At 38.1% G+C, this 13,629-nt stretch overlaps 1 protein-coding gene across 10 annotated transcripts in view; it reads left to right on the top strand.

Moving 5' to 3' along the window:
- The window catches only part of PDE5A (phosphodiesterase 5A), a 139,775-nt gene that overhangs the window by 81,546 nt on the left and 44,600 nt on the right, over window positions 1–13,629 (top strand). For all 10 annotated transcript variants that reach the window (XR_012378019.1, XR_012378018.1, XR_012378017.1 and 7 more), the window contains one exon: window positions 2,366–2,425. Coding sequence is in view for 6 of the 10 variants with exons in the window: in XM_073892193.1 (XP_073748294.1) it covers window positions 2,366–2,425 (60 nt within the window). In the remaining 4 variants the exon portion in view is untranslated. The remainder of the gene's footprint in view (window positions 1–2,365; window positions 2,426–13,629) is intronic.

Here is a 13,629-nt window from a genome sequence, read left to right as displayed (position 1 = left end):
AATTACTGACCCATAGCTGATCTCATTCCTTCATACACTTGCTCACTTCACTGCACTCTTTTCCGCTTTAATCCATTGATATTTTTGAAGCAAATTCCAGATATTATATAATTGAGTTCAAAATCTTTGAATAGTTTCCTGATTGAGATTTATTTTTACACTGTAGTTTTACTTTAGATAAATAGGTGAGTAATTAGGCTTTTACTTAGTATAAACATTTATTTCAATTCACTATGAGAAGTCCTATCTATGCTTACAAGTTTAACCTTGAAAAAGATTTTCCTGTCCTTAGGAGGCACTGGATAAAAGCCAGGGACACAAACTCCTCAGGTTTTCTTAGGACGGTGAATTAATTTGACCTGGAAGCCATGATCATTATAATGACAATAAAACAACAACAATAATAATAGCTAACCTTTATCAGTGTGCTTACTCTGTATTCTAATGCTCACAGGTACAGACATACCTTATTTTGTGGTGCTTTGCTTTATCGGCCATCACGGATACTTCATTTTTCACACACTGGCGGTCTTTGGCAACTCTATGTTGAACAAGTCTGTTGGCGTCATTTTGCCAACAGCATTTGCTCGCTTCGTGTCTCTGTGTTGCATTTTGTTGATTCTCACAATATTTCAGGCTTTTTCATTATTATTATATTTGTTGTGGTGTTGTGTGATAGTGATTAGGACCTATTGAAAGCTCAGGTGATGGGTTCCATTTTTTTTTAAGCAATGAAGTATTTTTTAAATAAGGTATTAAGTTGCTTCTTTAGACATAATGCTATTGCACACTTAATATACTACAGTATAGTGTCAACATAACTTTTACGTGCACTGGGAAACCAAAAAATTCATTTGACTCACTCTATTACGATAATGGCTTTATTGCAGTGGTCTGGAAACAAACTCGCAGTATCTCTGAGGTGTGCCTGTATTAGCAAAATTATTCCTTACGACCCCGAGTAAAGTGCTATTTTTACCTTCAGTGAGACAACATCTCTTTTTTTTAAATTTAGAATGGCATGTTATTCCCATGTCCATTCATCTGTGTTGTATTGCATTTATTTATATTAGACTAGTGCATGGCCACAGTCTTCGCTTTCCTCAACAAACTAGCTCTGTGGTCCCAGCAGCAATGAATTAGCCACAATGACCCATCAATTTCATGTAAACAGAAGACAGTAGCTCCAAGTTTCCTGGGGCTTCCTAGTGCTTAATGGTTCAAATACGAAGACAAATCCTCATGTAGCACTGAATCACAAGATAGACATATATGCCATTTTAGATTTTGAATTGCTTAAAATTTTAAAGACTGGTTCAAGGAAAACTAGCCCAGGCTGCTCAATTACTCGAGTCCCCATTTAAAATCTGAAAATGCCTCACCTCCGTATCAATCATGCTAAAATCTTTGGGGGTTTTAGTAAATCTATGTGTGTCTGTCAAAAATGAATTTTCAAAAAAAATTTTTTTAATATGGTAGGCATTTTAAATATGACCACTACCTCGGCTCAAAGAATGTCTGAAATATTATCCCATTACTTTGAAGTTATTACTTCCGAAATTGGGAATTAATGATTCTTACGTTAAGGTATAAGAAAATAGTAAGCTTGTCTTTTTAATTCTACTCAGGTAACAGAAAGCGTACTAGATTAGGAGTTGAAAGCAGGATCCCAGGCCTCCCTGTCCTCTCACTGTGAGCTTGCTGCCAAATCTTGAGAACACCTGTGCCTTGGTGTTCTCAGATGTTAACAGAGGGGGTTATAGGCCAGTGCTACACTTCTCAGCTCCTGAATCCTAGGAGTGGGAAGGAATCCCTGAATCTGTATGACATTACATTCTAGCCATGCAATTTTTCTTTATGAAATTCTACCTTGGTTATGGGCCTCATCTGAGGGCCTCTTCTAGACTACTTTCTTTCCAAATATCAATGTTAAAATGTCAGTGTATGCAAACATTTTTTTCTTAATTCTGTACACAGGTTAAAAATAACTGAAGTCACTATTACTTTTTAAAAAGCAGTACAAAAAGAAAAATAAGCAGTACAAAATAAGCTTTCTGCCAAATTTGAGCCAGTAGCATGGCTGATACATAATGTGCTCTCTGTATCAATGGTGTCAGAATAAAAGTGACAAGACTTTCTCTGAACGTAGGGAGTATAAATTTTGTCTTCTGAAACACGCAATTGAATGGAAATCTGGGATTTTTTTCTCTCTGTTCAAGAAAGCAGGAAACAAGATTTGACATTCTGGGGCGTCTAGTTCTGTCTCCAGGAAGTTTTAGCAGAATCTCAAGCTTGACACTGTCAAAGTCTACATTCGGTAGTCCTCTCTTGGATAACCTGTTTTCCTTTGTTTCTTACCCTGTAGGTTCTGTCATATCATGCTTCAGCAGCAGAAGAAGAAACAAGAGAGCTCCAATCCTTAGCGGTAATGCTCCCCTTTCTTTGTAAAAGTGACTAAGTGCCAACATCTAATTAATACATAAACATGGTTCTCTTAGGATAACTGCTTCTAATGGCAGTGGTCCCATTGAATTAAATGTGGTAAATATTTAGATGGACATTCATAAAAATATTTAATCAATTCTACTTTCTTGTAGGGCCACAAAGTCACTGATGATAACAAAGCAAAAGATAACATATTGACTTTATAATACATTATATGATTCTGATTTTTTTTTCCCAGTAATGTTACATCTTTTTTAGGCCAAAACTAAACTTACCTTTCAGTTCCTGGGGAAATGTGAACAGGTGACCATGAGGTGGTGGCTGGGTAAGGGTAATGACAACAAAGATTTTGTAGTTTGTTGCCGATAACCCGCTCTGCCTTACCAGGAATTGAGAGTGATTTTAATGTCTGACCATGTGGCTTATGGAATGTTATTTGAAACTGGGTTCAAATAAGGTCAGTTCCTGAATTCTCATTACATTTTTTATTTAGTATGTTATGAGAAAAAAACATACTGATACTTAAGTAGAATGTTAAATGTTCTAGGTCTTGGTTGAGATGAATGAAAATTTGAGGCACTTACACATTGACAACAAAGGCAAGTGGCCTTCTAAGTTGAAACTTACTTGGGACAACATGGAGAAGGTCTACACGAGATGTGACGAGAGTCTGTAAAGAATGAGGAGGGTGCGAACAGATGGTTGAGATTCTTTTTCATTGTCATCATCAGCATAGCTGGCCACATGCCAACCTTCTGTGGCCTTACATACATTTCCTTATGTAATCTGCACAGCTGTGTTATGAAGGCCACCCTGAAGCTAGAGAAGCCAAGTTGACTGGCTCAAGGTCACACTGGCAGAAAGTGGGGGAAGTCAGGTACAAACTCTTAATGGTCTAGTTCCAGCACTCACGCACAGACCACTGTGCTATTATGAGCCATTAGGGAGAGAGAAGATTAAAGATGATTGAAACGCTTTGACCTTCATAATTCAAAGAATGCTATTTCATTTATAATTTATAATTATATAATTTTGAAATTATATAATTTCATTTATAATTGAATTCAAAGAATTCAATTAACTGACAAGAGTGGAAATGTTAAGAAGGGGAAATGGTAGGTTTGATGGAGAATGTGGTAAGTGTGAGGCGCTGGTGGAACCACCAGATGGAGGTCTTCAACAGTCAGCAGAGGCAGGACTAGCGTGGGGAGGGGCTGAACCAGAGGTGGTGATTTGGAGGTCCCGCCATGGGGTTTGGGGGATCCCATGGGAGTGGAGCAGTTGGGAGAGGGGTATGGAAGACTGAGGGCAGAACTCTTGGGAATCTGGGTTTCGATGGAAGGAGTAGGAAAGGAACCTGGCTGAGGTGGAGAAGTGGTAGGTGAGCAGGGAGGAAGATTCAGGATGTGGCTGTGGCGCAGAAGGCAAAGGGATGAGTTTCAGAGAGGAAGGAGGGCCCATCAGTGGTAGGAAGGTTGAGAAATAGGACTGAGAGAAGACTGCCAGACTCTGTGATCACGTGATTGTTGAGAAAGCAGCTTTAGGTGTAAAACTGCCAGAGGTTAGAGTGAATGGTGACAAAATGGAGAAAATGAATCATAGCCTTGTTTCAAAAGATAAGATTTGTGTAAAAGAGGGAGTGGAGAAGTAGTAATGAAGGGTGTTGGCTGAACTGTGTGAAGTTTTTTGTTTTGGTTTGCTTTGTTGTTGTGGGGGGGGGGGTTGCTCACAAGCTAGGGAACCAGCATGCTCTTGGACAGAGGGCGAAGGTAGGGGATAGAGTGAATACAAGGCAGGGAAGAGATCTAGACATTGGAGCAGCCGAGGCATTGAGCGAGACAAGAGGGAAGGGATCATAACAATAATAGTAGGGGCGCCTGGGTGGCTCAGTCGGTTAAGCGTCTGCCTTCGGCTCAGGTCATGATCCCAGGGTCCTGGGATCGAGCCCCGCATTGGGCTCCCTGCTCAGTGGGGAACCTGCTTTTCCCTCTGCCTGCCGCTCCCCCTGCTTGTGCTCTCTCTCTCTCTGACAAATAAATAAAATCTTTAAAAAACTTAAAAAAAATAATAATAGTAATAATAGTGGTTTCATTTATTGAGCACTTACCATACACCTGGCATCTCTGAAGTTTTCTGCATGTGTTAACTAAGTGTATTTAGTCCACAGCAGCCCCATGAGGTCAGTACCCTATATCATTTGGAATTCGAGGATTTTGAGGTTGAGAGGATCTCAGGATCTCCCAGGTGGTAAGTGATTGTGCGAGTACTCAATCCAGGCAGCCCACATCCAGAGCCCACACTCCATTGCACAACACTGGAGAGGCAATGAGCTGGAAAGGAAGGAAGGATGAAAACTTACAGACGTTCTCAATTAAATCAGTGAGTAGGAAGTGGAGTCATTTGCCAAGAGCAGTTTAAGGAACTTGAGGTGATTTGTCCTGAAAGGTTACACTTCTTCTTTTGGGGTTAGCCTTATTTGGAGGCTATATGGGCTGTATTTATTTTGTTGACAATGGTATTCGAAGGAATGAGCAGTTTTTCAATTATTTACAAAGATTTATAGGTTTTAAATATCTTTCACATCAGGCTTAATTGGCCTGTTTGTCTAATCCTCCCAGAATGATGAAGTTTTGAACTAAAAGCATACTGTAAGCTGGAAATTATCACATAGAAAGATACAACTTGAAGTGCTTGCAGGCACTGCAGGAGTGTTAAATTAGTTCTAAAATGAGGGCAAGGTTACACTCTGCCATGTGTTGTTTTAGATAAATAAAAACTAGCAAATAGAGCAATGTCTAAAGGTAATGCTGGAAAAATCACTTAGGTTATTAAACTTTGCTTTTCACTTTGAAAATAGCAGTCCTTCAGAAAAAATTTGAAGGTTATTTTCTCAATTATTTTTATAATTTTAACAAGAGAAAAACCCTTTGGAGTAACTGAAAATTGCCATATTGCAGTATTGTTCAAAACCATCTGTTGTTTCATTTGGAAAATAGATCTCTGGCAGCTGCATTGAGAAATTTAGGGTTATAAGCTTGTAGGTCGAGTTCTTTATTTAAACTGGTTGAAATTCAGCAACTGAATGCAATGCTGGTTTTCTAGCAACCTAATAAAAATTCCTTCACAGCCCCAACTACACAGGTGTCTGCATTATCTAGCGACTGCCAGAGTTGTTGCCTTTGTCGTGTATCTGATGATTTATCTCAATTTAAAACCTAAAATAAATCGAAAAGCTGTCTAATGTATTCTTAACTTTTATTTTTACAAATTAGTTCTTGAATTAAATAATATACTTCAGGATCATGAATATTTATGCCTGTGTCCAGAAAAGTTCTCTAATTACAATAGAAGTATAACAAAGTTGACAGGGAACTCAGAATCCTTTTTTTTTTTCCCTTGTTTTACTGGAGTTTTTAATCTAATTTCTCTTGACTTAGAATTGGGTATCGCAGAAATAAGGCCTTAAACTAAGCATTCTACCATATACCTTTTAATGATCATTAGTCACAAGTTGATCACATAAAAATAAATGGACCCCAGCTGCCTGGTCATGGTTATTAGAAAATTATTAGTTGAGATAATCAGAAAGTAATCAATGTTTATTTCCAGTAACTGGATATTTGATGGACTGATCGCCTTTTCTGCTTTCCTCTCTTGTTAGTGGGATAGTAAATAAATATGTATTAGAGTTTAGTTTTTTAAAATAAGCTTCTCAGTTTTGCCATGGGGTCCGTGCTTATTCAGTTCAGTCCGTAGAACTTCTGCTTTATGGCAGTTTTTGCAATCATACATAATGTATCTAAAAGCAAACAGACCCTTTTGTATCCTGAAAGGTTTTCTGCGTCAATATAGTGAGAGAGGAAGAAGCTGACTTCTTAGGCAGGATTTCTTAGGACAGAACTTACTTCATCTTGATCTTAACCTTTCAGAGCCAGAAATGTCCCATGAACTCTCTTGATCAGGTGTGTGCGTGACAGGTGACAGCAGGAAAGGGCACAGCTCCTCCCTGACCCAAATCTCTGACGCCTAAAAGTCAGTGTCAGAGTATCGGTCCGATTCCTTGTATTAAGATGATCATCACATTCCCTCACTTTTGGGGAAAATCTGTATATGGAAAGTCAAATTATAAATGGAAAATTCTGAGCCGATAATAACAGAGTTGGCGTTATGATCTCGATAACCAGTGTCACTGAACTATAGTAACCTCTGGCATTCAGGAAGATTCCTTCTTCCTCAAACAGGTGCTAGAATTACCCTGAAACCATCTGGGTCCTTTGGACTTCCTGTACACCATCAGTTGATACATTCATTTTTATAGGTGTCTACAACGTTAACTGGGGTATATCTTTTCCACATTGGCAAGACTTAATAGATTCTGTTTTGATTCTTCCTGCTTTCCTTTGGCAAGCTAATCTTATCTTTTCTGCTTTGATTTTCCTAGTGGATTACTTCCAATGGTAATCTTAGCTCCAAAGTATAGTGGCACCATTCTTGAACTTCTTATATACTAACTAGTTGTTGACCAGATCTGCACCACTTATTCCTAACTGTAGTCATAAATTTATCTTGAATGTTTTACTTATAAGCATATATACATTTTATCAGAGTCTTGATATTATCATGTGCCATCGTTACATCGTTTTGAAAACTGTATGCTCATTATTTTTTACATTCTGTGCCTCTTTGCCATTGAGATTTATAAGATTACATTTATATAATGTGAGAAAGAAGGAAAAATCATAAAACATGTTGATGTAGTTATTAAAGAAAATATGCTAATCCAGTCCTGCTTTGCTTCATTCGCTTCTTTATTCTCTGTAAGATTTGGTTCTTTGAATATTCACCTCCCTTTGTTTAAGTAAATTTCTTTCTCCTATGCGTTTGGATTCACTTCCCTCTTAGAGAAAGATAAATTCTAACAGGCTTGTAAATGGTGTGGATTTTTTTTCTTTAAGAACATATTTTCTGTGCATGTTAAAAGTGGGGAAGAGAGACATTAGGCTTCTGTAAAGTATAATGTGATGGCTGTCAAACGGCTTTATTCAGAGACCTGGAAACCAAACTGCTCTGCTCTGTGTAAAATGGTCCCCCACTAGGTGGGGGATAGGGATCAGGGACTGATAGGCGGAGCTTAAACCCCTAACTGAGCATCTCTCCTCCTTGTCGCTACCAATTAACTCACCAGATATTTTATATTAATTTTATCCCTGAAGGTAATTTCCCTGAAGAATGGATCATTGAGGGAAATCTCTTTTCCTCCTAACATTTATATTGAATAAGCATCAGGAGTAATGTAACAAAATGCCTTTATAGAACACTGAAGCTAACTGGAAGAATTTGACATTTTATGGAAGACCAAGTTCAGTATCTGCTCTTCTATTCAAACTTATTTTAACAAATAACTTTCTGAGTAAGGAGCATTTTCTTAACAGTTGGCTGTTAGGAGTTGTTTTAGTAATTCTTATTTTCGCTCTCGAGATTTGATACTTCAGACCTAAGGCAGGTAGAATGCCTTTGATAACAGTGTGACCTTTTTCGTATAAAGATTATACAATTGAGCAAATTGTGTAGCCGTGTAGCCACATGTCTTTATTTTCTTCTGAGGTTACCAGAGACTTTGCCACAGACTAAATATAAACCTTTTTCGTGAGGCATCCACCAAAAATAAGAAACTCAATAATTTTTAAATGATTCTTTTATTTACCTTACCCAAGTGTATTATTTTTCCATGGACACATGCTTTTTGGGCTTCAAGGAGACTATACACTTTATAAAGTTTATTTCCTATAAAGTCTTATTTTTCTATTAAGTAAACAAAGAGGTACCCTCTCCACTTGTGTAAAAGCCTTCATAATAAGAAATAGTTGAATGAAAAAGTCTGTCATTTGTCTTATGTAAGGCACTGATAATGCTCAGGATAGATTCTCCTTGATTTTAGAAAAATATGTGACTATATTCGCCAGGGTTCTCCAGAGAAACAGAACCAGTAGGTGAGAGATTTATTCTGAGGAATTGGCTCACACTGTTAATGGGGGCTGAGAAATCCAGCAGTCTGTTGTCTGCAAGGCTGGAGACCCAGGAAAACCAGTGGTATAATTCAGTGTGAGTCTAAAGGCCTGAGAACAGAGGAGCTGATGGTTGAAATCCAAGTCCAAGAGCCTGAGAAGATGAGATGAGATATCCCAACTCCATAGGAAGCAAAAGGGGCAGACTCCTCCTTCCTCCATTTTTTGTTCTATTCAGGCCCTAAACGGATGGATAATGCCCACCCACACTGGGGAGGGCAGTCTACTGAGCCCTCTGACTCAGTGCTAATCTCATCCAGAAATACTTTCACAGACATACCCAGAAATAATGTTTAATTTGGGCACCTGCTGTCCAGTTGAGACAAAAAATTAACCATCACGAGTGACTAAAAAAAGAAGTTAAACGTTTACTTACATTTTCTTTTGTTGTGTTGTTATGGATCATGTGCAAACTAACATAGTTGTGTCATTGCACTTTTTTTTAGTATTCTTTTTGTTTTTTTATTATGTTGTGTTAATCACTATACATTACATCATTAGTTTTTGATGTAGTGTTCCATGATTCATTGTTTGTGTGTCATTGCGCTTTAAAAACTATGTATTTCAGTTTTTTTTAAGGGTCTTATTTATTTATTTGACAGAGAGAGACACAGCGAGAGAGGGAACACAAGCAGGGGGAGTGGGAGAGGGAGAAGCAGGCTTCCCGCTGAGCAGGGAGCCCGATGTGGGGCTCGATCCCAGGACCCTGGGATCATGACCTGAGCCGAAGGCAGATGCTTAACTACTGAGCCACCCAGGTGCCCTGTATTTCAGTTATTTATGTGTGTATCTTCACCACCAGCCTGTTCTTGAGCCATCATTATCACCATCATCGTCATCATAGCTACCATTTAGTGATGGCTTCACAAGAACCTGGTTTACATATCTTGTTAAATGATTGAATCAATCAATCAATCAGTAGATTCTGGAAAATCGGGACTTTTAGAGAGCCTACACTCTAGCATGAAATAATACAACCCAAGCTCCTTCAGTATTCAACAAGATTTTGCTTGCTTTATTCCTTAAAATGGTTATGAAGCTAGAAATAATTTATTAGTTGATGACATATAGAAATCTTCATGGGTCTGGAGAAAAACCAGCTTCAACTTCCAGCTCTGTGATCTCAGACAAATCTGTGACTCCTTTGTGTCTCAGTTTCTTTATCCGTAAAAAGAGGATAATAAAAGAATTTACCTCGCAGAGTTGTGGTGACTGGAGTTCCTGGTACATATGTCTCCAGGAAGTATTAGTTATTGTTAGTAGTAGTAACAGTGAGAGGAAAATCTGTTCTCAAAATCTAGTAGTAGCAGCAGCAAGATCTTGATGTGTCCTGTCATGTTCCATGTCTTTTTGCCTGAGCCATTCTAATAATGTGCACTTCAAGGAAGTATACACTCATTTTTTAAAATTAGTTTAAGTGGAACAGATAGGTGAAAAATCTGTGTGCTAAGTGTGTGTCCTAAGAACACCCATGTGTCCTAAGAACATATGGAAACCTTTGTTTTTCAGGTACAACCAGTTCTCTACTTGAGGGGAGTAATCTAGAATTGACCATTTTAGGCAACTTCTTGCCAGAGTGGCTAAAAAGTGGATTTGGGTCACTGCTTTCCCATCCTAAGTTTTTTGGAAGTGAATGAATCAAATTTTAATGAGACTTAAGACAAACTGAAGCTGATTTTGAAAAAATTACAGTAATGAAATATTTATTGTGCAGATGAAAGGAATTTAAAATTTCTTAAAGCAAATAAAATTAATAATTGATGTATAGGGTAAGAAAGCATATATCTGTTGTTTCTGACACAGCATGGTTCATTATTAATGTTAACATATTTATTATAACTCTTTGCCAAAATAAATTTGATATTATTGAGAACTAGTTAGGTGCTTGATGATCACAAAAAGATTTTCATTTACACATTTATATTTGCTTCCTACTCTATGTGGACATTATATTAGGTGCTCCACATGACAATAAATAATAAGTCTCTACCCTCTTAGAACTTGAATAGTGAAGGACTATATACAATATATACTATAATTATACAATATTATATGATTATAGCCAGAAACAAAAAGCTGTAACTTTAAAGTGTATGGCATTGTGAACTTATATAATATAGAGACATTCTAGAATGAATGGTCTGGGATATGTGTAGTTTTTCATGTAAGAGATGTGGCAAGTCTGTGATTTCATCCTATACTGTAATTCAGCAACCTGCAGGATAAGATTGCATCTAGGTTTTGGCTACATTAATGATGCTTCAAGAAATAGAATGTTTGGATTTGCAATCAAGATCCAGAACTCACTGCCTTCCACAGACACACCAAAACTACCACTACATATAAAACAACTATCTCTGAGAATGACTTGAAGACTAGCAGAACTAAGATTTTACAGAACTAAAGATATAAAGAAGAAGTCACATCAAGACAGCCAGGGGAGGCAGAGATGCTGTCTACTCAGGACCCACACCCCCCAGCATAGCAACCCACAAATGGGAGGATATCACAATTGCAAAGGCCCTCTGAGGGACAAGGGCCCAGCCTCCATATCGGGCTCTCTGACCCAGAGACCCAGGAAACCTGCACTGGGAAGATGAGCTCCCATAACATCTGGCTTTGAAAACCACTGGGGCTTAAGTCCAGGAGAGCCAGAGGACAGTAGGAAACCAAGACTTTGCTCTTAATTCAAGGGTATGTGCACAGTCTCACTTGCTTTGAGTCCCAGAGCAGAGGCAACAGTTTGAAAAGTGCCTGTGTTACGTGTGAATGAGATACATTGACTAATTTAACTGACTGAATTTAGGGCATGGAACTAGTTTGGGGATCTGTTGGAACTTTCTGCAGAGATAGAAGTACTGATGGATGCCATTTTTTTTTCACTCCCCTTTACCTAGCAGCTCTGAGTAGCTGCCCTACCTAGCAGGTGCCATTTTGACACTCTCCATCTCCAGTACTAGCACCGCTTGCCCTGCCCTGGCATTTCCCTTCAGACTTGCCATACCCAGCCCACCCAGCCTGGCCTTGCTCCTTCCAAGTGGCTCTGCCCCGCCACACCTGATGGGTGGCCTCAGGGACAGTGGTACTGCCCCAGGTAACCTCACCCTACCACAACCAGTGGGTGGTTCTCCACCCTGCCATACCAGAGGGGATGGGTGACCAGGGGAATTTGCACTACAGGGTCCCACAGGACACCTTCTACATAAAGCCACCCCTTTGAGACAAGGAGACATAACTGATCTACCTAATCCATAGAAGCAAACAGAGAATCGGGCAAAATGAAGAGACAGAAGGATGTGTTCCAAATGAAAGAACAAGATAAAACTGCCGAAAATAAATAAGTGAAATGGAGATAAACAATCTACCAGATAAAGAGTTCAAAGAAATGGTCATAAAGATGCTTATTGATCTTGGGAGTAGAATGGATGAATACAATGACAACTTCAACAAAGAGTTAGAAAATACAAAGAGAGCCTATTGTATTGAAGAATACAATAACCGAAATTAAAAATACACTAGAGGGAATCAACAGCAGATTAAATGATGCAGAAGAACAGATCAACTTCTCTAAGACAGAGGTTTGGAAATCAACAAATCAGAACAAAAAGGAAAGAGAATTTTTTAAAAAATGAGGATAGTTTAAGGCATAAGATCAAGCATATTAACACTCACTTAGGGATCCCAGAAGGAGAAGAGAGTGAGAAAGGGACAGAAAACCTGTTTGAAGAAATAATGCCTAAAAACTTTCCTAACCTGTGAAGGAAGAAAACATCCAACTCCAGAAGTACAGAGAGCCCCAAAAAGATGAACCCAAAGACAGCCACACCAAGGCACATTATAATCAAAGTGTCAAAAGTTAAAAGAGATCATCTTAAAAGCAGCAAGAGAAAAAAACTAGTTGTATATAAGGGAGCCCCTATAAAACTATCAGCCGATGTTTCAGCAGAAACTTTATAGGCCAGAAGAGAGTGGTACAATATATTCAAACAGCTGAATGGAAAAAGAACAAAACCAAGAATACTCTACCTGGAAAGGGTACCATTCAGAATTGAAGGAGAGAGAAGGAGTTTCGTCAACAAACAAAAGCTAAAGGAGTTTATCACCACTAAACTGGCCTTACAAGAAATGTTAAAGGTACTTCATTAAATAGAAAAGGAAAGGTCATAATTAGCAATAAGAAAATTATTAAAGAAAAAAAATCTCACTGGTATAGGTAAACATACAGTAAAGGTACTGGGTCAACCACTTATATAACTATTATGGAGGTTAAAAGACAAAAGTAATAAAATCATCTACAGCTACAATAATTAGTCAAAGGATACACAAAATATGTGTAAAATATGATGTGAAAAACAAAACGTGGTGGAGTAAAAATCTAATTGTTTAGAATGTGCTCGAACTTTAGTGACCATCAACTTAATATAGACTGGTATAAACCTAGGATGTTGTATATGAACCTTACGGTAACCACAAATGAGATACCTATAATAGATACACAAAAAATTAAGAGTAAGGAATAAAAACATAACACTAAGGAAAGTCACCAAATCATAAAAGAAAGCAAGAGAAAAAGGAACAGAGAAGAACTACAAAAACAACCAGAAAATAACAAAATGTCAGTAAGTACATATCTATCAATAATTAAATATAAATAGACTAAATGCTCCAATCAAAAGAAATAATGTGGCTGAATGGATAAAGAAACAAGACCCACCTACACATTACCTACAAGAGACTCACTTGAGATCTAAAGACATACACAGACTGAAAATGAAAGAATGGAAAAAGATATTCCATGCAAATGAAGCAAAAAAAAAAAACACACAACAAAGTAGACTTCTTTAAAAAGATTTTTTATTTATTCGAGAGAGAGTGGGGAAGGAGAAGATGGAGAGGGACAAGCAGACTCTGCCCTGAGTGCAGAGCCTGACATGGGGCTCAGTCACAACTCTGAGATCATGACCTGAGCCAAAATCCTAGAGTCGGATGCTTAACCGACTGAGCCACCCAGGTGCCCCACAAAATAGACTTTAAAACAGAGATTGTAACAAGAGAAAGAGAAAGGCATGGCATAACGATAAAGGGATCACTTCAACAAGAGGGTATGACGCTTGTAAAT

Source organism: Callorhinus ursinus, unplaced genomic scaffold (assembly GCF_003265705.2).
Source record: "Callorhinus ursinus isolate GAN/ISIS: 27379988/994484 unplaced genomic scaffold, GSC_fseal_2.0 scaffold4, whole genome shotgun sequence".
Taxonomy (NCBI): Eukaryota; Metazoa; Chordata; class Mammalia; order Carnivora; family Otariidae; genus Callorhinus; species Callorhinus ursinus.
The sequence above is the reverse complement of the archived record's forward strand: the minus strand, read 5'-3'. Positions and strand labels throughout refer to the sequence as shown.